This window comes from Panthera leo, chromosome F3 (genome assembly GCF_018350215.1).
Source record: "Panthera leo isolate Ple1 chromosome F3, P.leo_Ple1_pat1.1, whole genome shotgun sequence".
In the NCBI taxonomy this organism is placed as follows: Eukaryota; Metazoa; Chordata; class Mammalia; order Carnivora; family Felidae; genus Panthera; species Panthera leo.
The window spans coordinates 22410885-22436812 of record NC_056696.1 but is presented as its reverse complement, the minus strand read 5'-3'; the positions used below and the strand labels follow the sequence as shown (position 1 = coordinate 22436812).

At 33.4% G+C, this 25928-nt stretch overlaps 1 protein-coding gene across 3 annotated transcripts in view; it reads left to right on the top strand.

Annotated features, from left to right (window-relative positions):
• ODR4 (odr-4 GPCR localization factor homolog) overlaps window positions 1–25928 on the top strand; it is an 80080-nt gene that overhangs the window by 5678 nt on the left and 48474 nt on the right. For 2 of the 3 annotated variants that reach the window (XR_006199089.1, XM_042926063.1), the window contains exons 3-13: window positions 297–434; window positions 3767–3862; window positions 5922–6028; window positions 7097–7133; window positions 7939–8079; window positions 9075–9170; window positions 10268–10336; window positions 12938–13066; window positions 13967–14057; window positions 17323–17508; window positions 23904–24014. Coding sequence is in view for 2 of the 3 variants with exons in the window: in XM_042926063.1 (XP_042781997.1) it covers window positions 297–434; window positions 3767–3862; window positions 5922–6028; window positions 7097–7133; window positions 7939–8079; window positions 9075–9170; window positions 10268–10336; window positions 12938–13066; window positions 13967–14057; window positions 17323–17508; window positions 23904–24014 (1201 nt within the window). In the remaining variant the exon portion in view is untranslated. The remainder of the gene's footprint in view (window positions 1–296; window positions 435–3766; window positions 3863–5921; window positions 6029–7096; window positions 7134–7938; window positions 8080–9074; window positions 9171–10267; window positions 10337–12937; window positions 13067–13966; window positions 14058–17322; window positions 17509–23903; window positions 24015–25928) is intronic. The other variant, XM_042926064.1, reaches the window with a different exon arrangement.

Sequence of the window (25928 nt, the reverse complement as noted above, 5' to 3'; positions counted from 1 at the left end):
GCAGTACATTCACTCATTCAGTAAACTGTTTTTAAGAACCACTAAAGGACCACTATATGATTCACATTCAGGATGTCCAAGCAAATGAGGATCTGATATTAAGTATATCATGTATATAAATGACACGTGAGGGAAACATTGCAAGGTTATCCATGATAATTGGTTTCCCTGTTAATTCCGTTGTAATGCAAGTATTAGCAATTTATGCTGTACGTATATTATTTTTGCATGTCGTAAGAGCTTTATGTTCTTCGATCGGATGACACTCTAATAAGCTCTCCTAATTTGTTTTTAAGTGTTCTTCACAAAAGGATTATGTCATTCTTGCCACTAGAACGCCACCCAAAGAGGAACAAAATGAGAACCTCAAACATCAACAAAAAGCTAAGTTGGATAACTTGGATGAAGAATGGGCCACAGAACATGCCAACCAGGTCATCATATTTGTTTTTTATAGAGTTAAGTTGTGCTTATTGACTGACAAAATAAAAGCACTTCAGTCTCAGACTACTAGACTAGGATTTCAGAGTACTCGTTTTTAATAGTACATCAAAGATAGAAATATCTTGTGTTTCATTTAAAAATGCATTTTCTTACTTGAGGTTAAGTCACCCAATATTACCTAATAAGTGATGGAACTGGGATTTGAACCCAGGCTGATTTGATATATGTGCTGCCGAAGGCAGCACCAGGCAGTCTCATTTGAAAGCCTTTGATTTTATATGCTCTGCTTTTCTATTGCTAATATTTATCCATTGTAGGGTTTTTTTTTAATGCTTATTTATTTTTGAGAGAGAGAGTGTGCACACAAGTGGGGGAGGGACAGAAAGAGAGAGACACAGAATGTGAAGGAGGCTCCAGGGCTCTGAGTTGTCAGTGCAGAGCCCAATGTGGGGCTTGAACCTGTGAACCATGGGATCATGACCTGAGCCGAAGTCCAATGTTCAACCAACTGAGCCACCCAGGCGCCCCTATCCATTGTAGTTTTCAACCTGTCTTTGTTATTTGTCCTTTAGCTTATTTCTGAGTTTTCTTTAAAATAATATAATACTACTAATAAAACAATAATAATATAATACTAAAATAATACTAGTTATTGATAATATAGTTGCTGGTCAGATTGTTTTAAAGACTTCATGTAGAATAAAATGATAGGTTTTTTTTTTATGTCCTTAGAATGTATGTTGTAATCAAAGTTACCACAAACCAATTGTAAGAGAAATGAGATAAAAGTAGAAAAGTACAGTAAGAATATAGAATGGTGGATGATTAAATATCTGCCAATGGCTAGATTCAAACAGGTTCACAAAAGGTTCTAAACTTGCAACATGAATAGTACTGCCAGCAGAAGTCAGAGAACACACTGAAGACACAAAGGATAGTATGAATAAATGACCCAAAGGCATGAATGTTAAAGGCATGTTAGGGGAAGAGCAAGCAATTGGTTACAATCGAAAGACCGGATATGTAAAAGAATGTAGTTTTAGACATAAGGCTGTGAGGATGTTTATGGATGGTTTTGGAGCGCTATCCTAAGAAGTGGGGAGTTTGTTTGGTGGATAGTAGCTCTGTGGTAGACTTTCAGAGCTTCCTTTAGAGAAGGAGTTAATATGATTGATCAATAATTGAGGAAATAATTTCAATACCTTGGTACAGTATAAATGGAGGGTAGAGAGACTGAATATCAGTTACTGTAATAGTTAAAAAAAAGATGATGTGAGCCCGTCCTAGACTCTAAGCTTTGTGAGGACACGGGTCATGTCTGTTTTGTTTATGGGTATATCCTCAGTGCCAAGTGTAGTATTTCCATGGTTTACAAGAAGAACTCCAAAATGTTGGATAAATGAATGCATGAATTAACTAATGCAGTGAGCTAAAACTTCACTGCCAAAACGCTCCAGTCACAGAGCCAATAGCAAGATGATTTAGTGACCAAGTAGACTGGGAGTGAAGAGCTATTGAGAAAGTGGCTAAACATGACAGATTTCTAGCCCAGATGTTTGGGAAGATGGTGTTGCCTTTATATGAGGAGGAAAAAGATTTGGGAGTGGGTGAGAGGGAATTAACTTAAAAGTAGTTATTGAATGGATTATATCAACTAATAGGAAATGTTAGAGTAATGTAAAACAATGATTTCCATCTCCCATCAACTTTAAATTTTTCAGAGTTGCACGTGTTTATCTGTATGTTTGTATGTGTAATAGGAGTGGTGTGTAGTAAATACAAGAAATTTTTAATATCTTCTAATGAAAATAATAAATATTTCAAACTTAAATTCACAGTGGTTTCTAAAGTAACTTTGGACTCTAATTTTTCTTCTGGTTTCTTATGCAGTGTATACTATATATGCATATATATATATATGCATAGAGAGGTATATGTTGTATATGTTTACACATACACACACACACACACACACACGGACATAAAATTTTTATAGCAAAATAAGTTAACCGTTTTGCCTCTAGAAAGAAATCGCTAATGTGTTATGGTGATTTTGAAAACATACAGATTTTCTGTGCTAAATATGAAAACTTTGTTCTTTATTTATATGTCAAGCATATGTTACTATAGTGAATAGAATTTATGAAATCTGAGAGAACCACCAGCAGACACAATGTAAATATATTAAGGAATAGACTGGTATGTAAGAAGACTTAACTTTGTGATCAGTTTTCTTGTGCACTGAGCACACAAAAAAATAACCAAAGCATTTTGATCTCTGAATTTAGATGATAGAAAGAAATCCATATGGTATTAAGAACTAGCCACAGTCATGTGAAGGGAAATAACATATTGTGGAGAACAAACTAGTAGTTTGGATCAAAAATATGCATAACTTCATAATCTACAAGTCCACCTCAGGAAATTTATTCTAAGCAAATAATGCCATGAACATAGAAAGCCTTGCTAGAAGTTTTACAATATTATTTTAGAGTAAACGGGTGCCTGGGTAACTTGGTTAAGTGTCTGACTTCGGCTCAGGTCACAATCTCACAGTTCATGAGTTATAGCCCTGCATCGGGCTCTGTGCTGATAGCTTGGAGCCTGGAGCCTGCTTCAGATTCTGTGTCTGAAATAAAAAACATTTATTTTAGAGTAAAGAAAAATTGGAAAGAACATTCATACCCAATGTAATAAATAGGTACAAAAATTGAAGTAAACATAAAAAATAGGAAACAATGGATTTTCAAGTCAGACGCCCTCTATTCAAATCCCAGGCTTTTAACATTCTTCTGAATATTATAGGAATAGAGAGTTAGTTGAGAATCACTTCTTCTCTTAAAGAACTTCCAGACCATCGCATACCAATGATTATAGCACGGGCTCATGTGATAAGCTCCATGGGAAAACAACACCAGAGTCTTGTAGAGTTGGGAGATCAAAGTATCAGGGAAGGCACCTTCCTCAAGCTGACTTTCACGTACAGTAGAGTTCAGTCATGTAGAAGGATAAAGGAAAACCAGTTCAGGCTGAGGGAGCAGCTGGAGTGAAGGTTTAGAATTAGAAAGCTGGATACATGTATGGGAAACAGAACTTTTTGAATGATACTTGAATATTTCAGGGAAAAGTAGCATCAACTGTTTCGTAGTATTTTAACCAGTTTTTCAAAGCTCCTGTACACCTGTATATGTATACCTGTAGGGTATACATATAGTTAGTACTCAGTAAGTATTTGTGGATTTAGTATTTAGCTTCTCAAACACCAAACATTGCATATAATGCGAAATGCTTATGTTAGCTAATACTATATTTCTATTTTTAGGTGTCCAGAATGCTACCAGGGGGACTTTTAGTTCTTGGAGTATTTATCATTACAACTTTAGAAATGGGAAATGATTTTCAAAATGCCCTGCGTAGAGTAAGTCTGAAATATCAAAAATTCTTAAGATGATCAAGGTTTACATCTTATTTGAATTGATTATACATATATGCAATGATCCTAGGCATATTTTAGGTTAGCATTTCATAATCCTTTATGCTGGGATTATGTTAAAACAGCTTTTTTCATCTGATTGCATAGTATTTTGAGTGTAACAAAAGGTCAATATTTCTATTTTCAATCAAAGCTATTTTAAAATAGCTTTAACTTAATTTTATTTTTTTAAACATAATTTATTAGCTAACATACAGTGTATACAGTGTGCTCTTGGCTTTGGGAGTAGAGTCCCGTGATTTATCGCTTACCTGTAACACCCAGTGCTCATCCCAACAAGTGCCCTCCTCAATCACTTGGAACTAAATGGATGTTCTAGCAGAGTACTACTATTGGACAGTACTTGTTAAACCACTATGACTTGTCTCATGATAGTAAAAAATTATCTTTAAAATTAAACCTATTAGCTTAACTTCCTTTTAGTTCCAAGTGATTGCTATAATGTGAAATTAATAGGTTTTGTGATTCTTCATGTGTTAATTTTCTCAAGATTCTGAGAGTAAAACATAATCAGATACTTATTCTGGACTATCAGATACTTAATCAGGACTATCATTAAGCCCCTCCTTTTTGTTTTATTCCTATATCAGTGAGTTGGGTAACATAGTCCATAATTAATTATGAAGGTCCACAAGCTGTTTTCCCTTAAGCCCAAATCTAAAGCAAACTCTGTACAGGCACCTTTCATCTCTTTTAGCACTCGGGATCCAAATGAGTCTTCATAAAGTTCTTTCCCACCCCAAGAGAGAAGGGGACCCTATAATCTTGATAAATGCAAAACCCCACAGAATCTCCAAAAAACGTTTCCTAGTAAAAAAGTGTGCAGCCAATAAGAATCACAGATGCTACAGACTCTTCAGTTTTGTAATCTTCTCTCCTCTCAAATGTCCCGTATTAAATCTTTGTACCTAAAGGAAAAAGGGAAGAAAATGGAGATATTCCCCTCCCCTGGCAAGTTACTCAACTTTCTGCTGTTTTTTCCATTTAAAATAAATGTACCTTTCACAGTTGTTTATCCTTTTTGACATTTTGAAGTATAAGTCTAGACATTTTTAATTGCATTTGGCACTGGATTGAATAAGGTGAACTTGGGCTCAGAGCTAGAGAGATAGTGGTGGTCCTCTTTCCTTTTACTTTTGTATTATTTTTGTTCCTAAGAAGGAAGTAAGACTTTAGAAATGCTGTATTTCAGAAATGATGGACTATCAGTTTCCTAACTTTGTTTCTATTGCCCTTATTGAGGCAATTTGTAAGAAATAACCTTATAAAACTTGTGTCTTCCATAAGGTCTTTGTTGAGATCTTTGTTATATTACATACTATCATCTTTGAAGAAATTTCTTCATTATCAAGAAAGTTGTGCCTCTTAACAGTTGTGTTCAGTTTATGGACCATGTGAATTAGGTAACAGATTAGGTTGGTCTGTGCACATTACTGTTAGGAAGCTTTGAGTCACATTTATGACCCCTCTCATATCAAGTATGTATTTTTAAAATTCTTATTTTGGCATAAATACATGTCACTGTTTCTAATTTTTTTTTTTTTTTACTTTTATGTTATTAGTATATTTTATGTGTACTTATGTAGTGCCTTACATCTTTTGTGACATTTAAATAAGAAATCCCAAATGGGTGACATGCTTCATTTTTATAGGTTAAAAATCACTTGTCATTTCTGATTCTAATTAAAATAAAGTATTTATTCTATACTTAAATGTTAATTGCCCCAAATTAATTTCTCATGTCCAGTTGATTAATGATAGTGAATTGTATGTTAATATTTAAAACCCAAATTTTATACATCCCTAAAAATGGAATCCAAAAGGTTAATATTCAGTCACTTTTTTGAAGACAAAAAAATTTAACGATAGAATCATGGAATTTTAAAGCTAATTGGGAGCCTAGGGACATTATAATTATCTTTTTCTGCACTCATTTTTGTTCTCTTATTTTGCATTCAGTTGATGTTGTTTTCCTCTCTTTCAGCTAGTATTTGCTATGGAAAAATCTATGAATAAAAGGAGACTGTGGAATTTCACAGAAGAGGAAGTCTCAGAACGAGTGACACTTCACGTTTGCTCTTCTACAAAAAAGTATCTTTTGTATAGGTGTTTGTATTTTAAAATATATGAGACCAAAATAATGTTCCTGCAAGTAGTTTCCCGTTGATTTAAATCATCATTTAAAAAACAGGCATAACTTGTAAGCTTTTCCTGTATATAACACATAATTAGGACTGCCAGTAGTAATTATGGTAGTAATTGTTGTTAATCATGTCTTGGATTATTAAAGATTTTGAGAAAGGTGGGAAGAACTGGGGATTCTGAGCTCATTAACTGCTAACTACCCCTGTACATTGAAGCTCAGTAGGTCCTGTACAGAGAGGTAGAAGCCCAACTTACAGCTGAGGCAAAGTAATTCTTTTATCATGGTAAATTTTCACCCCCAGTTCAGAATGGTTAGTTCAAAGCACAGATACACTGATTCGGACAGTGGAGAACATCCAAGTAATTATTATGTCTTTAGCCAACATCAAGTGACACTAAAAGCCACTTTAGGGGCTCCTTAGCTTCTTTTTCTCTACATCTTGTCAGAGCAAGGGTACCTCCCAAGCAAGAGGCAGCCACACCAAGGGAGCTAAGCAGCGCAAGGGCCTAGTGAATTAGGACGTGGAAAAGGCAAAATTCAAGAAGTGATCATTCCTGCTGAAGCTGAGTTTACAATGCCTTTGGTAATTAAAAGTTTCATGCACAGGACCTTTGACTCAGTAAACAGTTTCAGACTGGACTCCATTTAAAGCAGCACTCCTATTATAGAGGGTGTGTATTTGAGGAAAATTCTGCAAGTGCTTGCATTCTATTCATTGTGATTGGCAGGATTTTAAGCAATAGGAAATAGTTTACAGCATCATAGGTATCATAATCAGAACGATTTTTGTGTTTATATAAATTTATACAAAATATGGATATTTTTATATGTTTAGTTACAAGATGTATATATGCAAACATATATGTGTATATATTTCAGTATATAAAGTAGTCTGATTTTGTTAAAAACTCTTGGATGCATGCACCTTATTTTTATTTTTTGATGGTTTATTTTCTTTTGATTAATAAGAATGAATTATCTTTTTTGGTCATTTCTACCCTTAACCAGTAAAGAATATTTTGTCGAACTTATGATATCCATGATCCAAAGGTAAGAAAAATACCTCTTTAAAGATTTTTGTATTGTAAATTATTTTAAAAATAAAACTAAATATTTAGTTTTAATAATTTTCCATGATTTCACTTCCTATTGATGTTTACAGCCAACTACAGTTGTTTATTTTGAAATGTGATTAATTTCATTACAAATAAGGAAAATTTAGTTTTTTTCCATTGTTAAAATATTTTTCTTAAGCTTCCCCTACCTACTTATATATTTAGTATTCTATTTGAGTGGCTGGTAGTAAAAGTATCTGGGCTTTTGGTAGCTAGCTATATTGACTAGTAAGCAAGCTACCTACTAGCAGAATCCAGACTGACATTTTGCTAAGATGTCTAAAAGCAGTGTGAAAAAGTAACTTTGCAGTTTTCTGTTAGCAAGGTATAGGACAGAAAGGAGAACATCTGACACCTAATAGTTGCTCAGTGATTATTTGCTCTGCATCATAAGCTTCAGAATTGATACTATTGAAGCTACAGGTGAGAAGAACCAGAGGACTTGTCAGAATTCTACCCATGAACTATCTGATTCTTTTTCAACCCACCACTGGGGGATGGAGCTGCCAAGGCTGTCTGGAATGTGCTGAAGAATAGTGAACTTAATGCATGCTTCATTTCCGTTTAGTTTAACCTATTGCCCTTTGATGAAAGAAGTTGGCCAATGTTAGATAGCAGTTTGTGTGAGTTATTATGTTGTACGTTTTATGATGTTTTATTGTTTGATATATTTTACCTAAATCACATATTTTATGTTTTGTTTTGTTTTGTTTTGTTTTTTACTTTCCCCACTGCTAAAGAGTTCAGCAAAACCAGCAGATTGGAAGTATCAAAATGGACTATCAACTTCATGGCTTTCTTTAGAGTGTACAGTTCATATTAATATTCACATCCCGCTGTCTACTACTTCAGTCAGCTATACTTTGGAGAAAAATACAAAGGTATTAAGGCAAATGAATTTTCTTTAGTGATTGCTGAATAGATAATCTGCTGTTTTTCTGGTTGTCTGAGCCATTCATTTTATGATCCTCATAAATTGCATACTAATTATAATGATATTATGAGTGACTAATTTATTACCCCAGCCAGATTAGAAATTTAGAGATAGGACAGCATCATAATGGTAACACATTTAGCATAATAGGTGCTCCATAAATATTTGTTAATTAATATGTAGTTAAGTACATTGTAAAATACAGTTACATAAAATACAATTATTTAAAAGGTATACTGTTTGTTCTTTAGTTTTGTTTTCTCCTTTCCAGTCCTTTTTTGTATTTCTGTACCATTCTTTTGTTCATGTCTCATTTCTCTTCTTTTTTTTCTGTTGAAGGAAGCAGATGGACCTTGCTTATTTTTTCCCCTTTTATACTCCCTTATATATTTGTTCTTGAGGTTCTTTCCCTTTTCTCACTTTTTTAAGATAATGAGCATTACTGAATTTTATTTGACTGTGGTCATGTAATTATTAAGCCTTCTAAGTCTGTGATATGAATGTTAGTTTGGGATAAAGTTTAGAAAAACTATTATTAAATAGGAGTAAGGTGCTAAAAATTGGGGGATATACTTTTTTTGTTGTTTTTGAGACTGAATAAAGACACAGCACAGGGATATAGTCAGTGATACTCTAATAGTGTTGTATGGTGACAGATGGTAGCTACACTTGTAGGCATAGCATAACATATAAAGAAGTTGGGTCACTATGTTGTATGCCTGAAACTAATGTAATGTTTTGTGTCAGCTATACTGAAAAATAATTTTTTTAATATACAAAGCAAAAATGGCAAAATGTTAATAACTCAAGAAATAAATAAATACCACCCTACTGATTACCACATTAACATTTCAGTGTATCAGGTGGGAAAAAAGTAGACTCTAGGGAGTTTAATTGAGATGGCATTATATCTGAAAGATATCCATGTTATATTTTTTTAAGAATGGACTTGTACGCTGGGCCAAGCAAATAGAAAATGGTGTTTATTTGATTAATGGACAAGTTAAAGATGAAGATTGTGACCTGTTAGAAGGGCAGGTGAGTTGAGAGAAAATCATCTTATGAAATTATTTGTACTTAAGGAAAAATTAAAAATGACATCTTTAGTTCTTGCCTTCATGAAAACAGTTTCCATCTACTTCTTATTTCTAAGGTCTTTTGGTTGTTTTTTTCATTTTTTTTTAATGTTTGTTTATTTTTGAGAGCAAGAGAGACAGAGCACGAGCAGGGGAAGGGCAGAGAGAGAAAGGGAGACACAGAATTGGAAGTAGGTTCCAGGTTCTGAGCTGTTGGCACAGAGCCCGATACAGGGCTCGAACTCACAAACTGAGATTATGACCTGAGCCGAAGTTGGACAGGCAACCAACTGAGCCACCCAGGTGCCCTCTAAGGTTTTTTAAAGTAAAGCAAATAAATGTTTTTTCAGAAAATTATGGGAGATTATTTCTGAATTAATTGGATCCTGAAATCTGAAGAAGTACATGTCGTCTAAATTCTGATTTCCAAATTGTAAACTGCTTGCTTAAAACTAAAGGTACATTAAAAAAAAAAAAAAAAAAAAAAGACAAGAAACTAAAGGTACATGTTCTACTTTGATAGCAGTTTAAAGACTAAGTTTGGCCATTTTGTAGAAGGAATCTGTACAAACTTCTAAAATAGCTTTGATCTGAGGAGAAACTTTGGTAATTTCCCCCTTTAGTGCAAGGGTCAGTGAACTTTTTGTAAAAAACCAAATAGTAGATATATTAGACATTGTCGGCGACATGGTCTCTGGCAGCTATTCACCTCTGCTGTTGTAGCATGAAAGCAGCCATGGATAACATGTAAATGAATGATCTTGATTGTATTCTGTATTTACAAAGACGAGAGGGAGTCTAGACTTGACCCATAGGCCATAGTTTGCCAATTGTTGCTTTAGAGAAACAAAAGTAGGGAATTAGTTGTTTTTAAGAATATACATTGATTGATAGAGAATACACAAAGTAACCTATCTATAGAAAAAGCTAATATGAAACAAATAATAAGACTTTCTTTTCCTCTAAATTACTTAGAATATGTAGGATGGCTCCTAAATTATCTTTTATATTCCACTCAGATCTCAATAATCAAGTTTTTTAACTTTTGTGTTTTTTCAGAAAAAATCTTCTAGAGGAAATGTTCAAGCGACTAGTCATTGTTTTGATGTCAAAGTGCTAACACATTTGGTAAATATTTTAAAATACTACTTATCTAATCAAAATACATTATTTCTTAGAATAATCATAATGAAATTGTTCTGGTTTTTATAATTAGAGAATTAAAGAACTTTAGAAACATAAGGTGTACAAAATGTCCAGTTCTAGGAAATTTATTTACCAGAAACATTATTTTAATGAAACCTATTTTGGTGTTTTGCCTCAAGGCTGTTAAAATTTTAGCATCAAGTAGATAGCAATTTATGTATGTATTTTATATATATATGTATATATATATATATATATATATACGTATAGTATATGTATACGTATAGTACATATACATGTATAACATATAAGTACATACACATACATACATGTGTGTGATATTTTGGGTTATAGGTTTTATAAGCAAAGTTGTAGTTCTTAACAACTTAAAATGATGTGTGCAGAGATGTTCCAAGAGTTGTCATATACTTCATTTTGAAGTATATTTATACTGCCTCTGATTTGTTAAAAATCACACAGCATTAGCAATTTTTATATTTTTATATGGTTGTTTTAAATTACACACCTCTTCTTTTCAGAAGTTGAGAATTGGATATCTTGAAGAATAAAAAGTTAAAGCCATTAATTATTCCTAAAAGTATGCATGTAGAACAGGATATTTTTTTTATTGTATGTTATTTTACCTAAGTAAAATAGACTTAAAAGTAATTTTCATAGGAGGCTGTTTTCCTTTCTTTTCCTTCTCTGTGTTTAGCAATAGAGCATTTACTAGATTGTCATTGGACTTAATGCCAATCAACATAGTTCTCAATTTCTCTTGTTAGTACCTTTGAGGTTAGAAGTGTCCCTTGTTTTAAAGCTATTCCTGTACCTGTATGCTTTTTACTAGATATGTAAAACATATACATTCGATATTAAATATATAAAATAAGGCATTGTGTTCCTAAATGGAATAGTTGTATCTAAAGTCTTACTTGTTAGGTTTTTTTTTCACAAAATATTTGTTGAGTGTATATAAGGGTTAGGCACTGATTGTGTTAATAATCTTGTTTTAAATTCCTTCATTGCTCTATACTGACTAGTTAGAAAAGTTTCAGAGGTTTGCTTTCTGTGCCTTTAAAATTCTGTTTATTTTCTGAGCCATGTGTCTTGGCCAGTACAGTCGTTTCTCTGTCATTCAGGCAGTCAGAATCCTATCCATACTTTAAGATCTACCCCAAATGCTACCACCACTTCTGTAAAGTTCTTGGTCACCATAACCAGATGGATCTTTTTCTTTTCCAAAATACCATATCAGTGTCACAAAAATTCCTCCAGTTATGACCAAGTTAGGTTCCCAGAGTCTCTTTTTAAGCTAGTTTGTTCCTGAGTCCAAAGAAACCAAAAGTCGGTGATCTTTGTAGCATACAGGTACATTTCCACCAAAAAGGAGTAAGTTAGTCCTTATATCTTTTGAAAACTCTCCTCCATCTGTGTATGTGTGTGTGTGTGTGTGTGTGTGTAGTCTTTTATATATCGTCTAGTACTTTGTGGAAAACAGTGCCCTAATTTATACATGTATATGTTAAGAATGTGTTGTATAGGGGCGCCTGGGTGGCTCAGTCGGTTGGGCGGCCAACTTCGGCTCAGGTCATGATCTCGCAGTCTGTGAGTTCGAGCCCCGCGTCGGGCTCTGTGCTGACAGCTCAGAGCCTGGAGCCTGTTTTAGATTCTGTGTCTCCCTCTCTCTGACCCTCCCCTGTTCATACTCTGTCTCTCTCTGTCTCAAAAATAAATAAACGTTAAAAAAAATTTTTTTTAATAAAAATGTGTTGTATATTGTAAGACATATAAATTAGATATTAAATACATAAAAAAGGGCATTATGTTCCAAAATGGAATAGTTTCATTTGTAGTAAAGTTCTGTGTAGTGGATAAAGGAAGCCCAGTATTCCTCCTCCACCCTCACCTTATTGATATATCAATGATCTCTACAAGTATCATAGGCTTATTCCAGGTACAGTATGAGCATTATCACCCTGCTGCTTGGTTTGAGGATAAACTTTGTTTTAACCAGTCCTGGAACATTTTGAATTTTTTGGTTTATGACAGATTTTTTACCAATAAGACCTTGACTGTATTAACTTTAAATTCTTTAAAAAACACACGCAAAAAAACCCCAAACTAACTTTGCCTGAATTACATTAGACATTAACTATTCATGTGCTCTCAGTAGCTACATAGTCATGTCTTTCAGTTTCTTCACCATTTTTCCTCCTTTTTTCCTGATTATTATTATTATTATTATTATTATTATTATTGCAGAGGCGCATAGCACTATTCACAAGTTACATGATTTGTGTTTGTTCTTCAGAATTGCCCCTATTTATTCCAGGTATACTTAGAATTTTCATTTTTACTGTGTCCCATTTTGGGGGTTGTGTTTTACTTCAGAGTACATTTAAAATACTCAGAAAATAATATATAATTTAATAAGGAATGTGAAGGCCTTTTAGTAATTTATGGAAGCTATTTTCAAACACTTGGTTCAGTCACTTCATGAAATGGCTTATATAATGTTTAAATGTTTCATATAATTAATAATTATTGGCTCTTAGAACTTAAATAGATTTTGTCTTTCAGCTTCTGAATTCAGACCGCAGATCCACAGCCACAGTCCAGATCTGCAGTGGCTCGGTAAACCTTAAGGGTGCCGTGAAATGCAGAGCTTATATTCATAGCAGTAAACCCAAGGTTAAAGATGCTGTGCAGGTACAGAAGGAATAACTGCTGTATGAAAAACAGAAGCATGTTAACATAACTATTCAAAAATCCTAAAATCTTATTTCAGTCTCCGATTTCATAATTATTAATTTGATTTTAACTGATAAAGGTCAAATCTCTTAGCTAATCCAAATGTACCATGTCGTTGGTCCCAAGATTTTCATCTGTAGGATATCTGGTCTATGCCTTTTTTTAAAGTGATGATTATACATATTTATTCAGTGATCCACAGTTTTAATCTAGTAGTACATTTGAAATTATCTCTTCAGAAGGAAGTTAAACTTTATAAATAACAGGAAAAGTATTCATTGGAAATACTATTACCTAGTATTCTATAATCTGGATAATTCAGAAATTTAAAAAATGATGACTGGCACTTTTGTTATAATTATACATTTCCTAATTTGGAACACTAGCTTTATTTGTTTAGACACAAAATTTCATTCATTTATTTGGTTTTAATTAATTATTTAAATGAAGGTTAGGCAAATGTGCTGTTAAACTGTTAATGTGTTAATCATGTTAAAGCAATGGATATTAAAAAAATGGAATGATGTGGGGCGCCTGGGTGACTCAGTCACTTAAGTGACTTGATTTGGGCTCAGGTCATGATTTCATTGTTTGTGGCATGGAGCCAGCCCCACATCAGACTCCACACTATCAGCGATTGGGATTCTCTCTCTGCCCCTCCCCTGAGCTTGCTCTCTATCTCTCTCTCTCTCACTCAAATACATAAACTTTAACAAAAATGAGATGATGTACCACCAATTATTGTAGTGAACATGATTATACAGGGAGGACAACTATGTTGGGGGGGGGAGTGGTAATAAAATAATGCAAATCTAAAGTCACGGATTTCATTTCTTATTGTGATTTTTTTTTTTATAGGCAATGAAGAGAGATATATTGAATACAGTTGCAGATCGTTGTGAAATACTATTTGAGGATCTGCTTTTGAATGAAGTTCCAGAAAAAAAAGTTATGAGTATAAAATTAAGAACTTTTTATGTGTGTGTTATCAATACAGTAATAGGATGTCAAAATGTAATAGATATGTTATCTTTTGTAACTACTTATATCTGTCTTTTACAACGATATGGCATCTTTTACTTTTTTTAGCAAATGACAATTTTTCAGTTGCCACCCCCCAAAAAAATGTTTGACACACCTTATAATAGCAAATCTGTCAACATTTTTAAAATCTGAGGGAGGATTTTTTTGTAAACTCTGCATGAATTTCTGCCAGAATGGGTAAACTGTATTAACATTTTAAAGCTAATATTATTAAATTAATATCTGGTGTTTAAAAAAAAATTATCCAAAACAAAATATTTATTAGTGTTAAGTATTATATGATAAATTTTTAGTAGGTATTAATTTGTAGTATATATGCAGTTGATCTAAGTTTTTTTGTATACTAATTTATATACTTCTCATTATTACTATAACAAACTTTATTAGATTTGAAAAAGACTGGGTCATTCTGTCTTAACCTTTTATAATTATTCCATCTTTTGAGAAATATAAACTATACCATTTATGTAATTTGTGTTAATAATATTTTTTTTTTTTACTCAAAAGGAGAATTATAATATTGAGTATGCTTTTTGAAGTTGCACACTTTTCTCTACCTTCCAACCATTCAGGTGTGAGTGCATTTGCAATTCACAGTTGAATATGTATCTACATGAAACATGTACATTAGCTTGTTAAGGGAATATTTTTATGTTTATAGGAAAATCTTCTCTGTATAACTAACTTTCTTTTAGGACTACTGATAGCTAGTATATTAGGTTTGGTGGACTAATTATCTCTTTTATATCCGTAGTATGATAGATTGGTGGAATTGCCAGATTTAATTTAACATTTGTCCTTTCTGTACTTCACAAGTAACCCTGAAGCTCCATTTAGTAATAATGTATAGTTTTGCTGAGACATGAATTTGAATTTTATATGCAGCAGTTGGATTGAGATTTTTGTTTTGTAAAGTATGTAAAACCTGGTCAATTAGTCACCCAGCCTACCAGCCTATCAGCCTCATGTCAGTGTGGCCTTGTGTGTGTGTGTGTGTGTGTGTGTGTGTGTGTGTGTGTGTTTTAATTCATTTACTGTTTTTGAGAGAGAGAGCAAAGGAGGGGCAGAGAGGGAGAGAGAATCCCAAGCAGGCTCTGCACTGTCAGTGCAGAACCCACTGCAGGGCTCAATCTCATGAACTGCTGAGATTATGACCTGAGCCAAAATCTAGAGTCAAATGCAGGGTGCCTGGGTGGCTCAGTCAGTTAAGTATCCAACTCTTGGTTTTGGCTCAGGTCATGATCTCATGATTCATGAGATCGAACCTCCCGTTGGGCTCTGACCTAACAGTGTGGAGGCTGCTTGGATCCTCTCTCTCTCTCTCTCTCTCTCTCTCTCTCTTTCTCTCTTTCTCTCTTTCTCTCTTTCTCTCTTTCTCTTTCTCTCTCTCTCCCCCCTTCTCCCTCCCCCACTCATGCACTCTGTCTGGCTCAGACAGAAATAAACTTTAAACTTAAAAAAAAAAAAAAGAGAGAGAGAGACTTTTAATAACCTACTGAGCCACCCAGGTGCCCCAGTGTGACCTTGTTTTTACTACTTAACTTTGTGTATGTAATAACTCTCCTGGTGCTAAACATTACTTCACTTTCTAAGCAACAGACTGTGCTATAATTGAACTGTGAATTTTAGGATTTTTGGGGACATAGGGATACATTCACCATTAATGCCAAAGACCTACCCTATCACACACTTTAGTTAAATACTCTATTTAGAGCATTTAAAAATGCATTGATATTGTTTTATATTAAGTGAGCTAGTGTTTTGAAATTTTTGGTGATGTTCAAGTAGTAAAATTACTTCTCATAGCAGTTGTGATATGTATACGTTAAGTTTGATATATTAGAAGGTAATGTTACAATCTAATATTATTCCTAAATTTTCAATAAAAATAAAAGTTTTCACTGGTAATTGAGTGGCCTTTGAGGCCTTAACTAATTACATTAGCCTGTTATAAGAAACTGTAGCCCAGAATAAAATAATACATTCCTAATTTCAATGTGTGGACAATATACATGCTACAGTAAAAATTGCAGTAATATAATATTACAGCTAGGAGGCAGCCTGGTCAAATAGTAAAATTTTTCTCCCAGTTCTCATATGAAAACAAGATAATAAGCAGAATCTGGTAAGAACACATAATTTTTAAGTCATAGCATTTCCTGTGACACTTAAGGCCACCTTCATCATCTTCTGTTTATAGTTTTATAAAGCTACTACTAGTTTCCTGACAAGGAAATGTAGATTGCTACTAAAGTGAGCCCTAGTTTTCTATTTGATCTGTATATTGGTAGCTTATTTAATCACATCCATTGCTAAAAGAGGTCATTCTTTACACAATATCTCTATCTTTGTTAATAGTTCATTAGAATTATGGTGTTGAGCTAAACAATTATTATGTGTTTATGTAGACCAGTGACTGTATTAAAAATTAGGGGAAGTATTATATTTTACTTTGTGAGTATTCAAAGAATGAAATACTGTTTATTTATATCCAGATTTTTTTTCTATTGATAATTTAAGGCTGTTTGCAAAAAGGTATTACAGTTAACAAGATAACAAGATAAATACTAGTGGTAAGAATGAGGTAAAGGGAAAATGAAAAAGAAAGCAGGATGAAGTTACAGTAAGATTCATATATAAAACATGTAATCAGCCTAGATCTAGTAAGATGAAGTCAGTGGTAAGATTAGTGTGAAATGTACTATCATGTCCTATACACTTGGTGTAAGTGGGCCACTAATTTGGCTCCAAACTTACATGAAGAAGAGAAATACTATTTTTATAAAATCCATTGCTTGTAAGAAGTACAATAAGAAAGTAAGAAATAAGAAAAACAACTATTTCTGAGACCAGGGACAAAATTCTCTATTGGGTGTTCTTTCATAGGACAGTGGATATTACAAGAATGTATAACTAACAGTATCTTCACACTGAAGGCAGTGGGTAAGTTTACATTTCATAGGAGCATCATGGAGTCCCTTGCAGAGGCCAGGGGTGTTAAGGTAAAGCAGAATTCAGTAAGAGCAATTTTGTGTAAGATCAATTAGAAAATGAAAAGACCTTTTAGGTTTTGTTTTTATTAGTGTATATTTTCATATACTTATCAAAATATATCACTGATCCTAGTGACAGACCCATCTAAATATTGATAATGTTCCTTCTCCATTTAGATTCTGAAAAAGAGTTTCACATCCTCCCTCACCGAGTTTTTGTCCCCATTCCGGGATCCACTATAATGTTATGTGATTATAAATTTGGTGATGAGTCAGCTGAAGAAATGAGAGACCATTTTATAGAGATGTTAGATCATATGATTCAAATAGAAGATTTGGAAATTGCAGAGGAAATAAACACAGGTAATTATATAATGTTACTTAAGAACCTCATTAAACTTTTTCTAAGATTACCTATGAGGCATCTAGCTTAAATATGTCTTTAGATTTCTTTGATACTAGTTCTGTTTGATATTTTCAAGGCATTTAAAAATGTGTCTGTTTAATTTCTACATATGATGAACATGTAGTCAGTGTTTTCTTGGAAAATTCTACCAAAATTTAAGATACTTAAAATTTTTCTAAGCCTAGCAAGTAGATCTTCATTAAAAAAATTCATCCTTAAATAAGTGGAAATATATAGCTCTTAAGGTATTTGTTTTATTATATGGAAAGTTTTCTTAAAATTCATTATCTTAATATTTGGTTAAGCATAATGTCGCAGTGTTTTTTGAACACTTTATTAAACATCTTTTTCATATATTGGCCTCTATTTTCTTGTCTCTTTCTTATAATTGGGATACTAAGCTGAAAAAGGCAGTTCCAAACATTGGATCAACCTTATTTTTATAGAGCACAGATTTGCCATAGCATCTAATTATGTAACATAATTTCTTCCCCTGTCACTTTCACATTTGACCTTACATTTTAGAAGGCTGTTTTTGTTTTGTTTTGCTTTGCTTTGTTTTTGTTTTGTTTCTAGTGAAGGCAGGATATGAAAACATATCTATAAATAAGTATATAAGAGTGTATAGCAGGCTTCCTGAAACATTTAAAAATATGTGATGAAACATATTAAACATATTTAAACATGTTATTTAAACATATTAAACATGTTTAAACATATTAAACAGACGAACATTTAAAAATATGTGATTTTCTTTTTATGCTGGTAATCTAGTATAGAGATGGATTAACTTGAGTAGGAAGAGTTTAACATTACAAACACAAAGGAACAAAACAGCAACTTGGAAAGTTTAGCTGTGTATACTTAAATGTATCCTGTGTCAAACTCATGATTTCTAGATTATATGTTTTTCTAGTATTATATGATGTATTGAAGATACTACTTCATTATGGGAAATGTGCTTGTTTACGGAGTCTGCACTGTTTTTGAAATGTACATAAATCCCAAATTAGTGTTTGAATGATTACTTTAAAAAATTTTCTTTTAATTTATTTATCTTGAGAGAGAAAGAGAGAACATGATCAGGGAAGGGGCAGTGGGAGAGGGAGATAATTCCAAGCAGGCTCTGCACTGTGGAGCCTGATGCTGGACTCAGTCTCACAAACTGTCGGATCGTGACCTGAGCCAAAATCAAAAGTCGGACGCTCAACCGTCTGAGCCACCCAGGCACCCCTGATTGATTATTTTTGATTGCCTATTATGTGTTAAGCATGAGGGTTCTAGAGATCAAATATATAGTCCTGACTATTAGAAGCTCATGGTATAGTGGGAAATAGAGAAAAATGAGTTATTCTAAAACAAGGTGACTAGTTCTATAATAGAGGGATGAACAGAATTATCAGAACATTCAGCACAGGCATTATCCTTGTCTGGGATTAGAAAAAATCTGAGAGCATTTGTGTTCATTCTGTGACATTTGAGTTCATTTTGAATGATGAATGCACTAAAAGTAAATCTAGGTTTTTTTTAGGAATTGAACACTAGCATCAGATGTATTGTGGCCAAGAATATGACTTGTCTAGAATTATATTAGTTTTGCTTCATCAAGTTTTTGTTGAATTAGAAGGAATGATTTGGTAATTAGCGTATTTAATAACAAAATAACATATTCCCAAATTATGGGACAGGGTAAAAACAAACATTTTAGTAGAAAAATCAAGTGCTTTTTCATTAGTATTCTATTGGTTTAGAACTATATTCACTTATTCACTTCTTTATTTCTCAATTTATTTGTCACTCATTTATTCATTTATTAGTTTACTAAAAAATATTAGATGCATAATTTTATGGAGATAATATTTTAACTGAGTCCAGGTGTGCCACTTACATCTGTGTGACTTTAAACAATTCACCTCTGAACCCCAGATTCTCTTGGGGTTGATATGAGAATTTAATATAAATGTTAGGGAAAATACTTTCTAAACAAAAAGAGATACATAACTGTAAGATGATATTAACTAACATTATTATAAAACTTTTAAAAAATGAACCTTCTGAATTATAATGAAAAATGTTAACATAAAGTATAAAAGTAGTATTTTATGGTATACATAGATTTTCCTAAATATTTGAAATTAGGGTTTTTGTGTAAAATCATAAAAAGTGGAGTTCAGTTGTTCAAGTTCAAAAATTAAAATCAATTACTGTACATTTAGGGGTGTTAAACTTGTTATAAGTTTCTGGCTTAATTTTCTAAGTATTTGGTGTTGTTATTTGCTGATTATTATTATTTCTATACTATAATATACTTGCCAAGTAGTTGCTATGTTTAAAATACATATTTTGCCAGGTAAGTACCTTAAAATAACATACTTTTAAATGACTTAAGGGATGAAGAACAATTTGTTTGTAAAAATGACTCACTTAAGGTGAGGGATAACTGTGGCTTTAGAATTTCTTAGGTGTGTTAGTCATCTCCTACTAGATATTAATAACTCAGATGTATTTTATCTACAGTATCAGCTAAAAATTTGGAGACCTACCTTTAAAATCTGGTGAAACTCATCTTTGCCAATTGTGTCTTTTTATTAGAGCTAATTAATTGTTGTTTGGTTAAACATTGATAATTATGAAGGAAAGAGAAGTACTAATGAACATGTATTTTTACGACTACATCACTGGTTATAGTGAAACCTCATTACTTTAGTATTCAGGGATGGGGAAGAAGACCACTAAGGAGTTCAAGTCCTAACATTTTATTTTAAGCATCTAAACAGTCCTAACTATCAATAGCTTGGAATAAAATTGATCACATTGATAACTTAGCATGCATTCATTATGGCTCTTGTTTTTTCTTGTTTGTTGACAGTTGCTCTACTTTCTCACATGATTAATTTGGGGCTTGTCTGAAGTTAAAATTACCTGGTTTTAAGGAATGATTAAGATCTAACTTCCTATCGAATCATGTTATTTGCATTTAAATTTCAGATACTAGGAAAATGACATAATGTCTGAGATTTGAATTAAAGTCCTAAAAGTCCCCACCAAAAACAAGCACAAATAAGTTGTTATGGCTCTGCTTCTGTAAATGATCTCAGATTTGTATCGAAGCAATATGATTTTGTATGACAGATTCAAAATGGAAATAGAGCAATGAAATATCTTTTTTTAGAGAAGTAAATTATTTGTGCAGAGGATTTGACATTACTAGAGCATGACTTTTGCAGGTAACAATTCAATGTTAAATGCATAAGCAACATCATGACAAAACCATTTTTGTGCTCTTTAAATACAAGTACTCAAGTAAAAAAAAATCCTTTAGCAAATAAGTTTAATTTCTGCTTCATCCATTATTTTTATTTGTTATCAGATACAAGGATTTTAGTGGCCCCCCAAAAAAAGTTTTTTTATTTTATTTACTAATAGAAATTATTTATTTTATTTACTGACAGAAAAGCCAGAGTTGTGTGTGTGTGCTACCATGAATAAAAGTGTGCTGTGCATTCAACCTTTTGATCTATAGGTGAAGTTAGGGGAAATATAAAGTTAGGGGTGGGCTAATGTAATCTAGAACTAAAGTGTTAGAGCCCTTGAGAAAACTAGAAAACTGGAAATATAGAAGACTGAATGGTTCTAGAGATAATTCATGATAAGAGTTTGTTAGCCTTTGCAACCAATGTGATATGGGAGAAAAAAAAAGAGAAGGGGGTTTTGTGTTAGTCTTTAAAGTACTTTCATCATATGCTTGAAGAGGGAAAAAAGAAACCGTGATAGCCTAGATTGTAATGAAGTAGTTGCTAAAGATGATTTCTGAAAATGACAGTAAACTTATCTTCATGGGAAATCGGTAAAAATAGGCATTTTTTTCTTTCTCTTTCATCCATTTTGGTACCACAAATAACTGTTTCCATAAGTTTATGTATCATACTTGTGAGCCTGTGCGGTTATATTGAGATATAAAGATGTCTGTAAAGACATTTTAAATCCAGGAAATTATCTATTTTACCTTGAATTTATTTTTTTTTCAATATATGAAGTTTATTGTCAAATTGGTTTCCATACAACACCCAGTGCTCATCCCAAAAGGTGCCCTCCTCAATACCCATCACCCACCCTCCCTTCCCTCCCTCCCCCCATCAACCCTCAATTTGTTCTCAGTTTTTAAGAGTCTTTTATGCTTTGGCTCTCTCCCACCCTAACCTTTTTTTTTTTTTTCCCCTTCCCCTCCCCCATGGGTTTCTGTTAAGTTTCTCAGGATCCACCTAAGAGTGAAAACATATGGTATCTGTCTTTTCTCTGTATGGCTTATTTCACTTAGCATAACACTCTCCAGTTCCATCCATGTTGCTACAAAGGGCCATATTTCATTCTTTCTCATTGCCACGTAGTACTCCATTGTCATTTTACCTTGAATTTAAACAGTAGTTACTGTCTCTCTGTGTTCTCTTTGTAAACAAAGGTATCAACATGGAGCAGATGCTTTCAGATAGTTCCCTAGAGCTCTATAGAACAGCATTTGATTACCACCTCTGAGGGAAGGAAGGGAGTCTGGCTTCAGGATCCCTCCATTCTTGTTTTAGCTGCGTAATTCTATTTTCATCTATTTTACATGCTGGGATTTTCTGTCAGATTCTTTAGCACTAGGAAAAAACATGAAAACCACTGGTCTATGTGATCTCTAAGGATGTTCTTAGTTCAGACACTTTTTTTTTTTTATTTACTTTGAGAGATATGCACTCTGGTTAGAGGTGGGGGGAGGGGCAGAGAGGAGAAAGAGAATCCTAGGCAGGCTCTGTGCCAGTGCGGGGCTCAGTGCCACGAACTGTGAGATCATGACCTGAGCTGAAGTCAGGATTCGGATGCTTAACTGATTGAACCACCCAGGCGGCCCTTTAGTTGAAACACTTTTTTTAATCAATGTTAAATAAATTCAGCTAAACCAACCTACATAAATTATTGCTAGTATAATGAAATAGAGAACTTGTATTTGAATCCTCAGTCTGCTATCCATTACCCTCAAATATGCACTTAACTTCCCAGGTCCTATTTTCCATCTGTAAAATGGGATAAAGAGTTGCCTTGCTTAACATTGAGTTGTTTTAAGGTCAAATTTATGATCATATTTTGCTTGAATACAGTAGTCCCTTCTTATTTGCAGAGGATAAGTTCTAAGACCCCCAATAGAAGCCTGAAACTGCAGATAGTACCAAACTCTCTATACTGTGTTTTTCCCTATGTATATGTACTTGTGATAAAGTTTAGTTTATAAATTAGGCACAGTAAGAGTTTACAATGATAACTAACAATAAAATAGAACAGTCATAACAGTATACTATTAAAGAAGTTATGTGCATGTGTTCTTTCTTTTTCTCCAAATATCTTCTTGTATTTATACTCCCCCCTTGTGATGATATGAGATGATAAAATGTCTCATGAGATAAAGTGAGGTGAATGACGCAGGCATTGTGACCAAGGATTAGGCTACTGTTGACCTTTTGATGCTGTGTCAGAAGATCATCTGCTGTTGGACTGCAGTTGGCTGCAAGTATCTGAAAGATACTTATCTGCAGATAAGAGGGTACTACTATATGTCAGGGCACCCCGGTGGCTCAGTCAGTTAAGCATCCAACTCTGGATTTCAGCTCAGGTCATAATCTCACGGTTTGTGAGTTCAAGCCCCTTTCGGGCTCTGCGCTGACAGTGTGGAAGCCTGTTTGGAGTTCTCTTTCTCCCTCACTCTCTGCTCCTCTTGCAAAATAAACGTGAAAAAATTTAAAGGGTACAACTACATATCAAATTTCAGGTTAGATCCAGTCAGCAAACTTTTTCTTTATAGGTCCAAATAGTAAATATTTTAGGCTTTGTGGGGCACATAAAGTCTGGCCCATGGGCTGCAATTTGCAAATCCCTGCTTTTATTATTAATATCTAATTATTTGAAGTTATTAATTGTCAAACCATCAATAAGAACGATAGAAATTAATCCCAATTAAGAGTGAAGGTTACCCTGCTCCTATCTGGTTTGATTTTTGGTATCAGTTTATTTCTACTACCATATAGTCAATGAATTATAATTTGTGGGAGTCACTCAGAACTAGCTCTATGGCTGTTTGATTTCAGTCAGTTATAAAATTACATACAGGATTTTAAAAATTGTCATCTTAACATACATTCCATGAGATTGAATTGGCCTGCATTTGATAATGAGCAAATACATTGTGTTATTAAAAAAAGTCAAGTTGAAGGAAAATGGAGCTTGTTGTATATGCTCTTTATAGTATTCTTTAAAATTAATTTTAAAATGGTAATTCTCATTTAGGAATTATTATTAAATTATTATTATCCTCTTGCAGCTTGTATGAGGTACTCTGTGAATACTGAAGCTTCATTGGACAGCACAGATGATGAACATCCTGAAAAACCAATTAAAACTAGAATAATACTGAAAATTCAGCAAAACATAGGTATTTAATTTCTTTTATAACATTGAAAAGATATTTTGAATTTTGAGTTTTCTTATTATTTTAAAATTATTTCCATTCCATTTTTGCTTTCTTAGAAGTACTGGTTTAAGGAGTATTTGAGTATTATGGAAAGTGCTAGATCCTGGAGATGGAAAGATTTATAAATAATGCATTATCTCAAGTGCCCTCAAACATGATACTTTCTGTTAATTTTTTTGGTGTTTTTAGGAGAAAAACATGTTGAGTTTTGGGACTCAGTTAGTATAGTTGGGCCAGTGCTTTGCAAACTGGTGTTCTTTGCAAAACTGTTACCGTAGAAGATTTTGGTATGTATTCTATGAAATAGGTCAAATGCAAGCTTGGAAATTTATAATGAATTTCAAAATTTTATTTATTCATTTATTCATTTATTTATTTATTTATTTATTAAATATATGAAATTTATTGTCAAATTGGTTTCCGTACAACACCCAGTGCTCATCCCAACAGGTGCCCTGCTCAATACCCATCACCCACCCTCCCTTCCCTCCCACCCCCTCATCAACCCTCAGTTTGTTCTCAGTTTTTAAGAGTCTCTTATCCTTTGGCTCTCTCCCACTCTAACCTCTTTTTTTTTTTTTTTCCTTCCCCTCCCCCATGGGTTCCTGTTAAGTTTCTCAGGATCCACATAAGAGTGAACACGTATAGTATCTGTCTTTCTCTGTATGGCTTATTTCACTTAGCATCACACTCTCCAGTTCCATCCATGTTGCTACAAAGGGCCATATTTCATTCTTTCTTATTGCCATGTAGTACTCCATTGTGTATATAAACCACAATTTCTTTATCCATTCATCAGTTGATGGACATTTAGGCTCTTTCCATACTTTGGCTATTGTTGAGAGTGCTGCTATAAACATTGGGGTACAAGTGCCCCTATGCATCAGTACTCCTGTATCCCTTGGGTAAATTCCTAGCAGTGCTACTGCTGGGTCATAGGGTAGGTCTATTTTTAATTTTTTGAGGAACCTCCACACTGTTTTCCAGAGTGGCTGCACCAGTTTGCATTCCCACCAACAGTGCAAGAGGGTTCCCCTTTCTCCACATCCTCACCAGCATCTGTAGTCTCCTGATTTGTTCATTTTGGCCACTCTGACTGGCATGAGGTGATATCTGAGTGGTTTTGATTTGTATTTCCCTGATGAAGAGCGACGTTGAGCATCTTTTCATGTGCCTGTTGGCCATCCGGATATCTTCTTTAGAGAAGTGTCTATTCATGTTTTCTGCCCATTTCTTCACTGGGTTATTTGTTTTTCGGGTGTGGAGTTTGGTGAGCTTTTTATAGATTTTAGATACTAGCCCTTTGTCCGATATGTCATTTGAATTTCAAAATTTTAAAGGCTCCAAGAAGTGTGGCAGTCACTTTAACATTGTTCAGACTTACTAATGGAAGAACATGTAGACTGTTAAGTGGAATGCCAATTTGAAAAATGCTTTGTAAGCATTAAGACTTTTGACTGAGAGAAGTTAGGAAATTTAGTTGTTTTTGTTGTCACTTACTCATTAGCTGATTACCCAAATTCTTTGTACCAAAGTGTGTGTATATGTGTGGGTCTGTGTCTGGACTTCTCTGGTCAGTTTGTTTTGGTTAACTTACAATTATCAGAAAAAAAATGAATAAAAATAAAAGTTACCAGCACAGGCTTACTAATTCTTAGATTTTATAACGGTGGAATCTGAGTTTTTGTAGTTTTAATAGCTACACAATTGACTTTGCCTTGTAACGTTTGAGACACACTGCTCATTGGAGCTCTCTTATGGTTTAAGCTAGTTACCATGAGATGGCTTGGATGTCATTGTACATATTTATTTTATTTAATTAATTTATTTTTTAAAACTTTATTTAAATCCAACCAATTAATATATAGTGTAATA